Raw genomic sequence first — 17,263 nt, 5'->3', positions numbered from 1 at the left:
CGGCCCGCGGCCGCAGCTCCCGCTCCCCTGTCGCTCCGGCGGAGCTCCTCACTGCTGACCAGCCACACAGCAACGGTGCTTCTGGTGGCATTTCCCCTCTAGAAGGCAATTAATGCGGAAATGCCAGAAGATACAGGTACAGTGTGATGACTCCACATTTTGGAGAGCCTAGACCCGAAATGACTTGTTTTTCATCCGGAGCTGCGGTAACTAAATCACTGATACTGTCATGAGAATAATTATTCTGTGTTTACGTGGGAATGCAGCAGAGTGGAGAAAGATGATTAAACATTTATTTTAAATTATGCTTTGTATTCTTTTTAATTATATGAATGATGATCTGGAAATTATAATGGTACTGGCACTTAGCTGACATCTCAATTTGAAAACTTTCCTCATTTTATTTAATTTAAGTTGACTTTAGACTTTATATTAGATTGTAATGAAAAAAAAATGCCCATTGCTTTATGCAGATATATTGGAGTGCTGTTCCTGTATCCTTTGTCATTGTAATCTTGCTAAACCCATACAAAAATAGACTTTACGTTGCTGCAGTAACAGTTGCTGAAATTTAGCAGAGATTTTCACTAACTGCTTTCAGATTTGGTAAATATTTTATTATAATTATGAGGGCAGGAGGTTAGCTCGTGCTAAGCTTGTTTATGTGATGTGAATTTTGCACTGAGCCATATGGTGAGATTTGGAGCTCTTGTGTGCTGAGGACTTACGCTGTGTTGCATCTCTTATGCATGGTTGTATTCACATTCTGCTGGATAACACCTCTCCTTCGCCTCCGATCCCATGAACTCTGTAGTTAGCAATAAAAGCAGAGGTTGCTTCAGTTGTGTGGTCTGCCTGCTGTCCTGTATCAGCTATAGGTTTCTGTTTTGATTATGATCCATAGGAAGTGCTGGAAAAGGTATGCCATCCTTCCCTTAGTGCCAATAGAAAGGCACTGTATAAGCTGTTGTTTTTAAGTAGCAGAAGTAGGTATACATTTCAAAAAGGAACATGATTCTTGAATCATGTTATTTTGGACTATGTGAGTGAACTCAATTAAACGGAGACCTATTGACATAAAGATTTATTGAATTTGCTGACTTGCCTGGGCTATGGTATAGGAACTAAAGAGAGAAGCTGTAATAGTTCTTTGCTGTAGGAGGCACAGCAGAGTTCTCAGGAAGAGCAGCGAGAATTTCGGGGGGAGCAGCTGGACCCGCTGGGTGCAGAAAAGCCACTTTGGAGAAGCGAGCAAGCTCATGTGTGCTGGCGTGGGGACAGTTCAGCCCTCTGTATGGCCAGCTGGAGGGCTCCAGGGACTATGTAATATGGACATTCAGGGCAAAACTTCTTTAGCTTTCCCTTTGTCCTTGTGATCTGCTTTGTTGTGAGATGTATAGAAGAAAAAGGCATTGTATTGTAATGAAAAGACGGTGTAAAGTATGCAAACACGTTTGAAACGACTTTTAACACAAGCTGCTAATTAAGAAATAAGGTAAACCAGGTTACTACAAGTTATTTAACGTCCTGTTACAGAACATCTAACACATCTGCTTCTTGGGCAGGTTTGGTTCCCATCCATTTGGGCACACTGTCCTCCTTCCTGCCCCAGTGCCTGGACCACCAGAGTGCATGGCCGGGCAGGGATGGGGCCAGGGAATTGCTCTTCCCTGCTGCTGAGTGCGGTTGGAAGGATGGATGGGGAGAGCCTGTGGAGTTTGTTTCACAATTGCTCTTCTTCTCATCCTTTCTGTGGAAAGGACCCTCAAGGTCTCAGGCCCCCACAAGGCTCCATAATGAATCACCAGTTCTTAGGAAAAAAACAAACCCAAACCCTTTATCTAAAGTGAATTTATAGCTCACAGTCACGTAGTTCTCTGAACACCGCATGTATTACCGTATTACTTATTACTGTGTCATATTATCTTACCCCCACGCCAGCGCTGGAAGAACTCCCAGTCACTGTATTTTACACACAGACACAAGCCAAGGAGGGAGCAGGGGCCAGCTTGAGATACTTAAAACCAGGAATAATGCTTCACAGGATATTTAGAGGCACTTTAATACTTTGTTTCCTTTGCTTTCATCTGCATGTTTTATATCCAAGCCTGAGTGTTTTGACTGAGGCGACACAAGAAGGGTTTGGCAAAAAACCAACTTGAACTCCAGTCTCTAATTCCGGTCGGGTGCTGCTGCACTCATCTGCTTCTCCTCCTTTAATCCAGCTCACGGAAGATTGCAAATTTAATTCCCCTCTGGGCTGCTGTGAACCATACCCTCCCCAAATCTCTTGGTACAGCATTTCAGCAATCAATACTTCTGTCCTGTTTCTCAAATACTTAGTGAGTAAATGGCATTTGGGTCTCACATTTGTTTATTTTGATTTTCAGTAACCACCTCTAGCTATAGAGATGAAAGGTTTCAGTGTCGACACAGAGACAACTTTCTACTAATTCCTTCATGCAGAATAATATCCGTTATCAGAGCTGCGTGTTTTTCGTTCAGAGTTGGAAAGTGACCTTTGCCTTTGTTGAAAAAGCTGAACATTTTTATGAACTAAACAGCTGATATTGCTAATTTTAGATATTAATGTCTTTCTACTTTTTTTTTTTCCCTCAAACAAAATGTTTTAATCTCATGAAGCAAATGTAATGAGTTATGGAGAAGGGATGTTCCTGGTGAATTTATAGAGGAGCCAGTAGTGCTGATAGTTGCTAAAGAAAATTGATGTAGCTTTTCTGCTGATGGAGGGTTGCTATTGAAGGCAAATGGTATTATATTTGTATGAGCCTGAAATGAAATGCTTGCACTTTTTTAACCCAGCCTCCAGAACAGGATGAGAAAAAAAAAACAACCGCCCACAAAAGGAACAGGGGAGGTGACCCCCACACACACCCACTTTTGTTTTCCTTTTTACCTTTGCCTTTTGTTTCTGGTTCTGCACTATCCATCCGGGAACATTCGTGAGGAATTAGCACTTTCTCTGCATTGAGAGGTAATTGTTGGGATTACAAAAACTTGTTCTTTAAGAGTAATGTATTTGTTCACATAAATGTTGTCTCTCCATTCAAATTACACTTTAGTTTAGTTCACACTACTTTTTAAAATGTCCATATGAAATATCACAGGCCAGGCTGGATGGGGCTTTGAGCAACCTGGTCTGGTGGAAGATGTCGCTGCCCATGGCAGGGGTGTTGGAACTACATGGTCTTTAAGGTCCCTTCCAACCAAACCGTTCTGGGATTCTAATATTACATTGTGTCATTTGGCCCTTTGTCACTTCAGGCTTCTGTAATCACCAAGAGCAGTAAATCTAGTAAACTGTTTTTTTCAGCACAGGGTTAAATAATGTGAAGTAAATGGGATATGTGGTCTTATTTGTGTCCATATATTGAACAAAGCAGGTGAAAGTCTTTTTTGCTAAACTTCATATTTGAGGTTTGATCCAAGATCGAGTGTTTATTCTTAAGCGTGACACTTCGTACCTTTTCAGTACTTGATTTCTAAGCTCAGTAATGGTTTCTATGGGTTCTTACGCTAAGTTTAAACAAAATGCACCAAGCTGGAAAAAGCATTAGGACTGTGTCAAATTCTGCAGTTTCTGGCCTTATGTTTCTTCATCAGGTCTGTAATCTACACTGAAAATGTCTCTCATTTGGCTGTCAGAGAGCCTGATAGCAAAGGGGTTTGTCATCCTCTGTGTGGACTGGTCCTAGATGGGATCTTTTGCCAAGGGTTGATTTCCCTCAGGAGTTTGCTCACAGCAGAGAGAAGGTGACATTTTCCATCCTAGGCTCTGGAGCAGAGCATGACCAGGGACTTGTGAATCTTCTCCCTCTTGCTACCGCTATCAGCTTGTCTTGTGCTGCTTCCTAAACACTCCTGTCTCAGCCAGATCTTATCCTCACCCCTGGCACCTCATCCCGGTCCCCACTGCTGTTAAATCCTACTTAGTCTAGCAATGGCAAAAGAGCTGTGCTTGTTCAAACGTGGGGTTTTTTGACCACATATTGTGGATTTTCATGGATTGTGTACCTATCACAATGTCCATCTCTGTCAGGCTTCAGCCTTTACTCCAAGTACTTCCAAAAGCAAGGTGCTATGCTTTCTTTTTAACATTGAAAAACAATATATTGTATCCTATCCATTTTTTTCCCACTTTTTACCAAAATCTTCAACAGTTTGTCTGAAATTTTCCCTGAAACAAAATTCCCTGAGCTCAAGAACACCAAATGTGAATAATGTCTATGTAAATGGTTGAAGTTTGGCAAAGTTATAAGCACACGAAAACATCACTTTACAGTTGCCATAAGGTGTGTAATGCGGCTCTAATAACGAGTGATACTACTCTCCTCTCTTCCCTGTGATACTTGCAGCAAGTGCATATGTGTTGAGCAAGCAATGTAGAAGTAAATCTGAGGAGTGTATCTTATCTGACAGTTGTTTAACAGACCGTTGCTAATTCAATAAGCCCTGCTTCATCCAGAACTGCAGAATTATGTACTGCATAGCCTCTTGGAGGGAGACTGAGTCTTGACATCAGAATTATGTGAGCACTGGACATTTGACAAGATTATTGGCAATGATATGTCCAGCAAACAGGTCTTGCACACCAAAGAAGTGCTGTGGGAAGTGTTTGCTAGTTCATTTCTTACCAGTTTTTGTCCTTGTCAAAAAGTAAGTTCAGTCAGATCTTTTTAGGCTTTAAGGATTGTTGGAGATATCTCTGCTAGAGCAGAATGCAGTCTGGGAGAAAGGGAAATTTGGAGAATCAGGCATTCGTGTGTATTTCTGTTTAGAAAAAGGTATTTAAAGTTAAGAAGGAAATTTCTAGTTTCATTAAATTCTACAAATCAGGGTAGAATGTAAGCATTTAATTTTTAACGAGCTTTTTAGTTATGATCCGATGAGTAGTCTCAGATCATTACATTCCATCAGTAGTTCACTATTATGTTGATTGTAGCTTCTGCTGCTTCAAAGACTGATACATAAAGGCATGAAAGTAGAATGCTGCAAATTAGCATGTAAACGTATTTCCTTAAATGTGATTTGAAACATAAGTTAAAATGTTAAGTTCACAAATATAGTTAGTTTCTCAAAATTGTCAGCAGTTGCAATTTCAACATAAAGCACAATATCTTTTAAAATATTGAAACTTAAACTAATACATCATTAATAACATAATTTTGTTGTGCTAGATGAAAGAATAAGCATTTAAAACTGTATTCAGAAGCACAGTTTTATAATGAGCTCAAAGGCACTGTATTCCCACTGAGGTTTTGTGTGGAATACTGTGTAGTTTAGTTCTGAACTGAGAGAAAAGCAAAATAATTACTCATATGTCTACCATGCATATTTTGAATATGATTTGTATTACTTCAAGATTAATGGAAGAATTCCAACAGAAATACTGCATCTTTTCCTTTTTAATTTATTTTATAGCTGAGTTGGTTTTTTTGCATTCTAAGCCTTGATCCCAAGACCTGAAGAGAAGCAAATGTGTGAAGTCATCCTGCTGTGTAACTGAACACTGAGCACCACATGCATCGTGGAAAGCAAAAGTTTCTGTTTTCTGCCACTTTGCAACACTTTTCAGTTTGCAACAATTTTCACAATTCAAAAGACAAATTTGCAACAATTTTCATTTTTCTGCTGCTTTGCAATACATGCAGCATTGAAATCCCAGATGCAAGAAAACAAACAGAAAAATGATGGGTTTTTTCTGGAAATGTGATGATATATTCACTTTAGAGAAAGGGGGTATGTTTGGCTTGGAGGGCTGCCCTTAGGATTCTCTGGCACTGCATCCGAGTCCCTCCAGCACATGCTTTGCTCTGCAACTGGGACTCCTTGGCCAGGTTACTGCCCTGCCCATGGGACACACCATGGCACGAGATCGCGGCTGTCTGCATGCCTCTGCACCGGCCAGGCGCTGATGCCGCTGGAGAGATGCTGTTCAGAAAGCCTTAGCCATAGGAAGAGTTGAGCATGAAAAAAAGTAAAATATTTAATCGTTCCAATCAGAATTTTATATTTCAAATGTAACTTTTTAGACCGAACTGTTCTGGATGTGATCAGCTCTTTTTAAGTCAAGTCTTCCGTGAATTAAATGCTACAAATTTGATGCTTCTTAATAATTCTGGAGGGAGCAAACCTTCTTTTTCCATAGTTATAAACTTTTAGCAGCTGCTCTATTAAGTAACTCAAGAAAATATTCTTGTTTGGTTTCTTACAGGGCTGATTCTTTTTCAGGGTGGGTAGTTTGCTTTGGGCAGGTTACAGTAAAGAGAAATGTCAAAAGTATTGCAAAGTTCATAGTTTCCTCTGTTTTCTTTTGAGGAATAATTCAGACCCTCATATTAGCTTGAACTGTGTGTGCTATTTGTTCTGTGTAAATTTGGGCATCTGCCTTTCTATAAGCTTCTAATTGCCTGTCATGCTGCATTGTTTTTATTGGAGATGTACTTAATTATAACCAGGGCTTCAGTAATAGCTCCAAAGTTCACATTGCCTTGAGCAGGACTTTTTTGACAATCCAAGAATGTGTAGCTTCAGCAGACAATGCAGAATGCTAATGGGTGGTGAATAACGCTACAGGCGGCTCAATCCCGTGTGTGTTCTTGGGAAATAAAACCACTTTACTTCCAGGAGTAGAAAGTACTGGCTTGGGCAAAACTTGCAGAAACTACCCTGGAAGACTGGGTGAGAGGCTCAGCATTTCATTGAAATATGGACTCCTTAAAGTCAGTGGATGAAGAAACGCCTTTTAGGTATCACCACAAGGTGCTGGTGGAGGAGATGAAGTGAGAATAGAGGAAGAGTGGCAAGGTCAGATATTAGAGAACAAGAGCTGGATGATGCTCACTTACTGATTTTGGTATTGTTTGTTGTCCTATGTGTTCATAGTGACAGTACCATCAGTGCTTCTGTATATCATCCCTACCTACGGTGAACGTACAGACATTACTGTTGTCACTGTTGTGGTGGTGGTGTTGTTTTCTTAATTAAAATGAATTTTGTGGGTTTTTTTCCCTTTTTTCTTTTTTTTTTTTTTTTTCCTTTTTCAGAAGCCAGTTTTCTGAAATAGCAACTCTGATATTACAATAGGAATAGAAACTAAAGATCTTGGCCAGTCTGAGTTTAACCCAGCCTCTTAGAAATTTATGCAGCAGTCTCATACAAAGAGTTAAGTCCCAATTTTTTTTAACTGTTGATGAAAGAAAAGGGTTACACAGCAGTGGCATTATGCATTGACTAAACTCTGAAGAGAAACACGTCTGATTCCCATTCATTGTGTATTGGCCTATGAGAGGTTGCTCCATCTTGACTGATTGGTTGGTAAATTTACTTTGAAGCTAAATTCTTTTAAAATTCAATCACTTTGAAATAAGCAATCCAACCTTAGAATAAGCATGCCACATTACAGAAGAAGAATATCATTAAATATGTAATTTACTTAAAATGCTTGATATGTTTTCCTGTTGTTAGTTTCTCTTCACAGAGGAAAAAAGCCAAGTCTACTGAGTTAGAGTACAGCCTCTTTATAATTAACTGCCTTGATATTTGCTCTCTAGACTCCTAAGTACACTATGATAAAAAATTGATGCAAGTACTGCAGCAGAATTGCAAGAATAAGGTCATATCCCACCTGTTCCACATAGCACATTGGGATGCCAATTTATATTATCAACAGCCCAATAAATGCAATTTCTTATTTACATCACAAGATGGCAGCAAATTTTTAATTCACTTAATATTTTACTAACCTAGATAGACCTAATCTCTTGACATCATGATTTTCTTACAAAACAGCAACCTTTGTTTATTGATCAGATATACATGGTATTTACAGAGATGTCAGTGTTTCAGAAGTAGGAACTCAAAACATCTACAGAAGTGTATTTCTGTCTTAAAATCAGTTAAAAAGGCCATTACCTTGAATGTTAAAGATCAGTAGCTCCAGTGTAATAGTTCGTAAATCCCATTAAAGGTATTTTGGATAAAAACTATAACTTTTGTCTATAGTCTTTGACTTCTTGAAGGGAAAATGTGACAATGCATTTTTTGAAATTCAGGCGGAGACTCTCAAGACTTGATCATGTGGATTCTTTCCTCTATAAACAATTCTGATTTACGTTTGAAATGTTTGCAGGTATGAGCTTTGGAAGTTATGAAATTAGAAGCTTGGCTCAGCTCCTTGAGCATATCTTTTCTCCTGTGCTGGCCAATACCAGAAGTTAAAACTGTTTTGTCTGCTTGACCTGTTTTATCCCAGGTGTTAATTGTCATTATTTGTAGGTCTTATAGAAGATGCATCTGATGGCCTTTAAAATGCTCTACCTTTTGTTTTCCCTTGCAGTTTCGCAACCACAGGCTGTACACAGCCAACTGGAGAAGCCATCAAGTACTGCAATTCTCTGCAATAACTGTGGAAACCCATGCAAAGGAGAAGTTTTGAGAGTTCAGAACAAATATTTCCATATTAAGTGCTTTGTTTGCAAAGGTAAGTGTTTGTGACAGCTGTTCCTATGAGTAGGGCATTAGCACTGGGTGTGTGACTTAATGGTCCTGGAAACTTCACAAAAATATTTTACAATCCAATCTATGCCTGAAAGGCTGTTCTGTAAGCTCTGTGACTGCTTACTGTAAGATTATAAACATCCTAAATCCTAAAAGTGGAGCATGTTTTGAATGAATATAACCTGTGGAGTTTCCTATAGAGTTGAGACCTGAAGAAGAACAACAGGTTGGGAGAACTGGTAGTGAAACACGGTACAGGGTTAGGAGAGAATTAACATTTACAGACAAACTCGGAGGTTACCCCTCTCTCAGCTTTCTAATGCATGACATGAGCTGGGCCATGGCCACGTCTCTTCAGACTCTCGTGGTGGACTGTGATGTTTGAATCCCAGTGTGACCCTCTGTGCTTTTCCATTTTGGGGGGGGAACTACTTGGTTTTCTCCAGGTTGGTGCCCGGTGATCTAATATTGACACATTGTGAATGGCAGAAGGATAGTCAAGGAAACAGGGAATTAACCAGTACAACACCCCTTCTGTAGATACTTGGTTATTTGAAAGATTATCTGAAAGTTGCAAAGATCTAATTTGTTTTGAATGTACAAATGAGTAAATGTTAACTGATGTTTACTCAACAACCTTCTTACTTCATTATTAAGCAGTACTTCAAATGACATTTATTAATCCTTGTAGGATGGCCTAGAAACATGAACATGGCTCTGGTCCCAGCTGTGTTAATGTGACTTTCCATTTCTATTTAGAGGAAACTACCAGAAAGAAAACTGTCACTATCTGTCAGCTACACTGATATTTTGGTAAATCCCATGGGATTAAGTATATAGTATTCAATACCTGAGTCAATCTTTAATGAGTTACATAGACAGGTTTAAATGTTCAGCTCAATAATTGTATTCTTTGCAAAATGACACAGCAAGAAAGAAAAGCATAGTGCGCTATCCTAAATAGCAAAAATATTTTGGTCACCTATTCGGAACCAGAATGGTATTTAAAGCAGAACACAGCCTGTACGTACATCTTTCAAACTCTTCTAAAACCACCTGTTACGGCAAATTTGATTATCAAATTAGTTTTTCAGACCTAACTCAGGAAGAGAGCAGCTAATTTGTTATTCAGGAGTCTTATCTCCTGCGTGAAGTCTCAGTAACGTACTGGCATGTGCTCCATATAATTATCTTGCTGAAATCCAAGCCCGCTTTTATACAGATCTGCTACGAGAAAACATTGACAAGTCCTATGGAAGGAACAAGACACAATTATACATCCAAGTTTTTGTTTCATAGGGCATCTATCTTCTTTTAGAGGTTGCAAATACAGCAAGAAAATTCTGAAACTATTCGCTGATCCCAATTTTAGGCAGTGTGGAGGCTTTTTTTTCCCTGCCCCCATGCAGAAGAAGATGATGAACGTACTGTAGAAGCTGCATTGTCCCTACCTGTCTGTAAGAGATAAGGAGTTTGTTCACTTCAGGCAGATCTTGGATAAAATGAGAAAAAAAATCACTTTGTTAACAAGGAAGAAGCAGGGTAGCATCTGTCAGCCACCCATCAGACTCTCAGCTGGCACAGAAGATAGTGTCAGAGACGTGTGGTTAAACTGCTTCTTGGTGTCAGGGCTCTTGGAGTACTTATATTCCTCCTCACTAATCATTTTGCTAAGTGCTAAGTTTGCACACATGGCAGTTTGGTTGGTGTTTTTTCTCCTCATAATTTAAATCCCATAATTTCTTTTAGCACTTTTCAAGGGTTTCCATCAATTTGCTGGCATCCTTCTGGTGTCTGTTTTTGTTTTGTTTCTGGGTTTTATTTGTTACTTAAGAAGCATAAGTTGCTTTATAGTGTGGACCCACCATGTTGTTACAGGATCTTAGGAACAGAACAGAGCACTGAACATACATTTTGATAGCTAACATGAAAGGGAAAAAATAATGAGGTTAGGTAAATGTGATTTGGGTTTTTCATCCTTTGATTTGAGCACATGATTAAAAAATATAGTTAATGTGTTAGGATTTAGCAAAAAAATGGTATTCAGTTTTCCTGGTCAGTTGACCACTTACCTCCTTTCAGCCTTGGAGGAGAGGTTTGTGCCACGACCCCTTTTCTGAACCCTTTTTCTTGTCATGCTGCTGGACTGTTGTGCATGGACAGTGTGATGATCCTGGGAATATATTTACCTTACAGTTGACTCCTCCCTGTGGTGCATTTATTTTGTTGGTACTCAGCGGTGCAATTTGCCCCCTCTCACCTCATCTGCCAAAGATAGCACCTTGAAAGAAGCCATGTGTCCAGCGTCCAATGCAGCTGCAGGACAGTCCCAGGACAGATAATCCCACGTGTGGGCTGACTGCATTGCCTCGCTAAACTGCCTGCCTGCTTAGGTTGACTGCCTCTGTATTAAATAATCTTCATCAGAAAACCTTAGATATTAGTAAAACTGCAGAAAATTATGTTCCTTCTCACAGTATTTACAGATGTGTGATGATGGAGACCACAAACTGACACAGAGCCCCTAAAGAAGAATGACAAATGACCATGTCTTGAGAGGGTGACTAGAGGTATTTGGGGTCTGTTTGAATGACTTGATCAGTGACAGATGTTATTACACTGGAAGAAGTCACATTTATGTTTTTGTATATGTGTGAAATGTGAAACCATTTCTTTGATAGTGTTGGATAAATTATGAGGTTTCAGGGGGGCAGAGACATTTAATTTTTTTTTTTTAGGGTAGAAAGGGTGGTTTGTATATTGCCATACTGCCATCTGATTATTCCTATGGGGACTATGAGTTTCAGAATGGTAACAGAAAGTATGTAGGTGCCTTTTGTATTTAAATTAAATTATATAACCAAGGAAGGTTAGGGTAAAGTCACTCATTCCCATCCAGTTCTTCTTACGTTCCCCAGATAATGATTCTAAACAATTCTAAGAAAACTTTTAGAAATCAAACAATTCCTATGATTATTCAAGATTGAAATACACATCCAGATTAAAAATTTTAATAGCAATACTGTGAACATCTGCTAATTTTGCTCAGTATCAAAGTTTAATAGGATTTATGGGGGTAAATAGGCATTATAAATAAGGTTTATACTCATATCTATTTGTATATATTATTTTTTGTTAAGGTGCACATCTCATCTCTAGTAAAAGGCTGTAGGGAACATACCATCTAACCTCACTTCAAATTTTTACTCAATCTTTACTTTAAAATATCTTCCAATTTAATCTTGTTTAATAAAAATGCAGTTAGAATAGAATAGATGCATTTGAAATAATAAGGCAAACATTTTATTCATTAGACTTCAAGGGCTTTAGTTCCTATGTTTGCGAATTCTCTTATTTCTTACTGCTGTAGTGAAAGCATCAGGAAAATGACAAAAGGTGATAAAATATTGATGACTCAGACTATCAAATTAAACTGAGTTTTGTTGTCTAGTTCATTCTGAGGGTGTCTGTTAGGTCAGGACTGCTTCTCATACCGTGTATGGTGTTAGGCAAATACTCACTTGGAGCTTAATTACAACAGCGTAATTTAGTGAGCCAGTAGAGACACAGACTAATGTAGAATTGTACACAGGAGAGATGTAGGTGCTGCAGTTATATTATCCTAGCTAGCCTCTTTGATCTTTCATAGAGATAGAAATTACCTTGTTTTAGGAGTGTTTGTCGAGTATTTCTTGGTCTGTAATGTGATAGCATCCTGACATTTCCAAAGTAGCAATAACCTATGTCAAATACAGTATTTAAGAAATAATGGAAGCGTAAATCAAAGCCCAATGTTTCTAGGGGATCAGGATAATTTAATTACTATAGCTTTATATAAGATCAGAAAGTACACTTTACAGTATTTTATATAGTCAGTGTAGCAGACCAAATAATGGACAATCCATAGTGCAATTGCAAATCTATTTGCATGCAAAAATCCTGCAGCCTCCACTTTAGTTAAATATGAAAATCCATGCAATCTTGCAAAAAGCTGTTCTTTGTACAAGATTACTCATATGTGAGAAGAGCCATTTGTCCTTTACTGGTTTGGTCTTGATGAAATGAAGTAAGCTTGCAGTCCAAACCACAAATGTAAAAACATGACCATTGTGCTATATCAGCTTTGCTATGTATGTGTCTGTCTTGTTTTACCCCTAATCAAAATTCCCTGGATTGCTGTCGTGGTATGGATGCAGCACATGCAATCTTCCATGCTGGCATGGCTAGCAGTTTCAAGTATACTTTTCCCCCCCCATTTAATTTTCCTCTATTTGTTTAATTAACCTGTTAGAACATCTCACATCTTCAGCTTAGAATTGGATATGTGGTTCTGTGGGTCAGTGTTTCTGATTCTTGTGGCACTGCAGTTTCCTGGGAATTGTGGAAAAGCCCTGGGCTGGATATATCACTTCTATACCATTTTTTCAGTAGAGCATAGAACACAACTCAGAGTTGTATCATTTATTGTGGAGCCATATTAATGGGAAGGACAAAGATAGAATATTTGGTGAAAAGGTTAAAAACATCAAGTAACTCTGTAATAGGAGTGATTTGTTTGTTAGATCAAAAGCATCTGCTAGGATATAAATATGTTAAAAGCTATGCTGAGTAATCTGAGAGACTCGCGTTTGAACGGGGTTTCACGTTTCGGAATGGGAGTCATTTACGGGAAGCTCACTAGTAACATTTCTGAATTCAAACTTTTGGCCAAGCAGTAGCAGTTGGTGGCATGTGTGGTATCTTAGGCACTGGGGATGAGCGTAGAAGCTCTTACTCATCAGGCGCTCTCAGCAACATGCCCATCGCTTCCCAAGTCCTTCAGGAGTTTGCAATCCCAGATCATATTAACTCAGTATGATAGGAAAACCCACGCTTGTGACGCACTGCTCACAGAGTCTAGCTTGGACCGTATGGTAGGTTTGGGCCTGACTTACCAATGTCATGTTAACTTAGTATTTTATTTCACTGAAATAATGGTGGTGATAATAATAATAATCACTTTTGCCTATGCATAAGTAATTTCATGCAGTGGCCAGTGGTTCTGTGTTGTGGCTTTGAGATTTTTAAGCTTTAAATTTTAAAATAATTAATCACTAATCTTCTAAAAGCAACTCAATTAAAACATGAAAAAAAATTGTGGTCAGTTGGTGAACTCTCACAATCACAAAGTAATTGTTAATTTTTCTTTTGTTTTAATCACATTCTTGTTGCAACCTTTCTTTGCTTTATTTCGTGGCACATATTTCATCCAGAGTCCAATGAGGTTTTTTAAGAGTATCTTTCATGAATTTGCATAATATTGGTGAAGTATGGTGAAAGGGACAGGGGAGGAGTCACAGTTACTAGTACTGATAAAGGAATATCTTCCTAGCATTTCAGTAAAGGTTAGCTAACTATCCACCACAGGAAGCCAAGCTTCTGTTATTTCTGATTTCCAACTTGATTTATTTCATTTAAAGTCACAAAGTTTCTGGGGTTTAGATTTTTAGGGCATAGCAAAGCTATACACACTCTTGTCTTTATACCCAGGATATTACGTAATACCCCTGCTTTATTTCCTTACTAATTATATTTTTCTTTGGTCTTGTCATTGCCTTGCTTTTCTCTTCATTTACATCCTTCTCGTCGAAAGACTGAGAAGTTATACTGGAAAGTTAAGTGCTCATTAAAAACAGAGATAGGACTTTCAAAGAAGTAATTGATGAAATTTCTGGAGATGATTCAAACTGCAGGTACAGCCATGTGCAGAAGATGTTTCCATTGCAGGGGTCTGGTTCCTAACTGGGAAGAGAGAAGTACCTGAGAGAGGTGCTTAACCATGCTGGGAATGCTGAGGTAGAATTAGACAAAGCCACCAAAGGAATGGAGAGTAGTAAAACTCATTTGAAATCAAAGTAGAACCAAGACAAAACTGAATGTATAAATGAACATCAGGCATAATTTTAAAATAGAGTTTTGGATGGTAACACAAACTTTGCAGGCAGTAAAAATACTAGTCATATAAAGAAGTTTTGAGCATACATAATTTCAACCCACATTAGATAATGTCACACCTGTAAGAGCCTGTAATTCTTTTTAATTACTTAAGTTCTCTTTGTAGGGTAGAGTTTTTTCCCCACGCAAAAAATGTCAATGCAAGGATGCCTTTATGCAGGGGGACTTTCCGTTTATATTGTGCTCTTTCACATGAGGATACAGCAGGGATACAGCCAGCACGCTGGAGGAGTTACTGGGTGATTCGATGCACTAAGGTGATGTGAAGCCTGTATGGAGACCCAGAGAGAGTTGTTGCATAAAATTCATCACTGCCACGGTGGTGTTATGCCACCTCCTGCTTTCTGCGACTCATTAACATGGGACCATCTGCCGTATCTGTGTATAGTCAGAGCAAGGACTTAATTTGCAAACCTGTAACTGGCACCCAAAGCACCATTATGAAAAATTAGAAAATATTTAATATTGTTGCTTTACATGTTGGGTTTTTTTTTAAAAAAAAAAGGCAAACTGTTTTTATTAGTCTGGCAAATGACAGCAGTATTTTACCATAAAGAGTTAAGATGCTATTAGGTTGAAAATGGATTAAAGCATGTTACTCTGCCTCTTAAATCTCTTTACCGTAAATTTTAAATAATCAGATTGATTCATTAAAATAATAAATCAATATAAACCAGACAACTTTTCCACTTTTCCTGGAGATTGTTTCGGTAGCTGGGAACAGCCACGTTACATAGTGCTGTGGGGATCTCTCTCACCCTTAACATTATGGAGAGCTTTTATAGGGCAGTAACACTGTCTTTCAGCTACTGGAAAATTCTGCTTTCCAGAAGGGAAATGGAAAATGGAAATGCACTTTCTAATGCAAAAATTACTAGATGTGTAGTTCCCATTAATTATAGGAGTCAAGTAACAGTGCACAGGAAACTCCCCAAAATCTCCTTCATTTTAATTAGTACACCTGAGTAGTTAATGTGTTGTCAGTCTCATAAAAGCATTCTGAATCTCTAAGGGTTTTCCGACACTGAAGTGTGTACTCCACAAATTAATTTATGGGTATCATGGCCAGTCTGGCCTGAGAGCTTGTGTAGATGTGCCGTACACTGTATCCTTTATAGCTTTATCAATGGTACACATGCATGGGAACTGGGGAAGGGGCCAGCAGGTCTGCCTCAGACTTTTCTGGTGTTGCATAATGCTTTTGTTTGCCTTGGACTGTAACAAAATGAGGTGAGATACCAGCTATACTCTCAAGGACTGGAATTTCAACTATTATAGCTAAAATGCTGCTGGTGACGGATGGGCTTGAGTATTTTTGATTTCACAGACATCTGCTTGGAAAGACAGATGTGGTCACTCCTGCCTAGGAAGAGTGATTGGATTATATGGATTATATACCATCACAAGGTGCCTTCTGTCTTGCTGCTTCCTCACCTATAGACTGCAGTTTCAGGTGTGAATTGACCAGGAGGGCAAGTGAGATGATATTCCCATGGAGACTTTGCATGCCCAGCAAACTTCCAGCTGGCAAAGACTTCCCCAAAACCTTTATGAAAAGCTTACCTGGACTCATCCACACCAGACCATGCAACAGAAGGAGTATCACTGTCACCGTTATCTTCTGGAAATGGGCATAGACTGCTTCGAATTAATTGCAGTTCGATTTGAAGTTAAGTCAAAGCTGTAGTGGTGGAAGTTTGCCAGGTGGTTGCTATTGCTTCTCCCAGGCATAGTGGCCAGGAAAAATGTTCCATATATATTAATATATAATCATGGGCTTTTGGAGAATGGACTCCCAGACTGCAGCAATGGTGTATGAAGACAAGCAATTTAGCTGCTGAAAGAAAATTATGTCAGTGGTGTACTACATGTCGTTCTTGGGATCTTAGCCACCATCATCCATCTCGAGGATGGAGAAAAATACTAGAAATGGATGTAAAGCTGCAGTGCTGAGGAAGAAAACTTTTATTTAGCTCTGAGCGAGCAGAGATCTTTTTTGTTTTCTCTGTAACAACATTATGAATGGGTCTTTGTTCCTTCTTTTATTTTCAGGGTCTCTGCCTCTCTCTCCTGTGTTGGATTCATGCCTGGTTGCTTACATCAGGCAGCAAATGGGGGGGAAAAAAAATGGGCTTCGTACATGTAGTTGCGTATAAGCAAACCGCTTGATTGTCTGGCAGACGGAAAGCAAAATGGCAGTGTTTGGAAGACAAGAAGACCAGTGCGTTTTACTGTTACAGCCTACTGTAGCATACAGCAGCACAGTGAGAGTAGCGTCCTCCAAGACTTTTGGGACACATCTGATTATCATGCCCAGCACACAGCCAAAAAATGAATCTACTTTCAATAGGCTCATTTGCCAGCAAGGAAACTAGAGATGCATTTTATATTTGTAGAGTGCAAATGGAATACTGATGATATACCATAGCGGGATAGCAACATACTTAAAGTGCCTTAATTAATTGCTATTGCTGCTATTTATTTTTATGGGTTGTAGGCAATAAAGAATTATGGAGTTAGATTGATTGTGAAATCACACAGCATAAATGACAGTGCTCCAGGTGCTCTTACCAGACACCAGGCTGGGGAAAAAAGTAGCATGTTTCTAAGCAAGTAGAGGAACCCCTGAGATCCATATGAAGTCTCGTGGTGTCAGGTAACTGCAAACCATCTTAATGAGTGGAATTACTGAGTTGTCAGAGAAGCCATCCTGAGGTACCCTCCTCAGAAATGGTGTGGATAATCTTCC

The 17,263-nt window shown here is 38.9% G+C and overlaps 1 protein-coding gene across 1 annotated transcript in view; it reads left to right on the top strand.

Moving 5' to 3' along the window:
• Positions 1-120: 120 nt before the first annotated feature.
• The window catches only part of LOC104160060 (actin-binding LIM protein 2-like), a gene marked incomplete at its 3' end in the record, with an annotated part of 101,621 nt that continues 84,478 nt past the window's right edge, over positions 121-17,263 (top strand). The window contains exons 1-2 of the mRNA XM_009698118.1: positions 121-136; positions 8,360-8,503. Coding sequence (XP_009696420.1) covers positions 121-136; positions 8,360-8,503 — 160 coding nt within the window. The remainder of the gene's footprint in view (positions 137-8,359; positions 8,504-17,263) is intronic.

Source organism: Cariama cristata, unplaced genomic scaffold (assembly GCF_000690535.1).
Source record: "Cariama cristata isolate BGI_N322 unplaced genomic scaffold, ASM69053v1 scaffold5164, whole genome shotgun sequence".
In the NCBI taxonomy this organism is placed as follows: Eukaryota; Metazoa; Chordata; class Aves; order Cariamiformes; family Cariamidae; genus Cariama; species Cariama cristata.
Note: the sequence above shows the minus strand (reverse complement) of the source record. Positions and strands in the feature narration are given on the sequence as shown.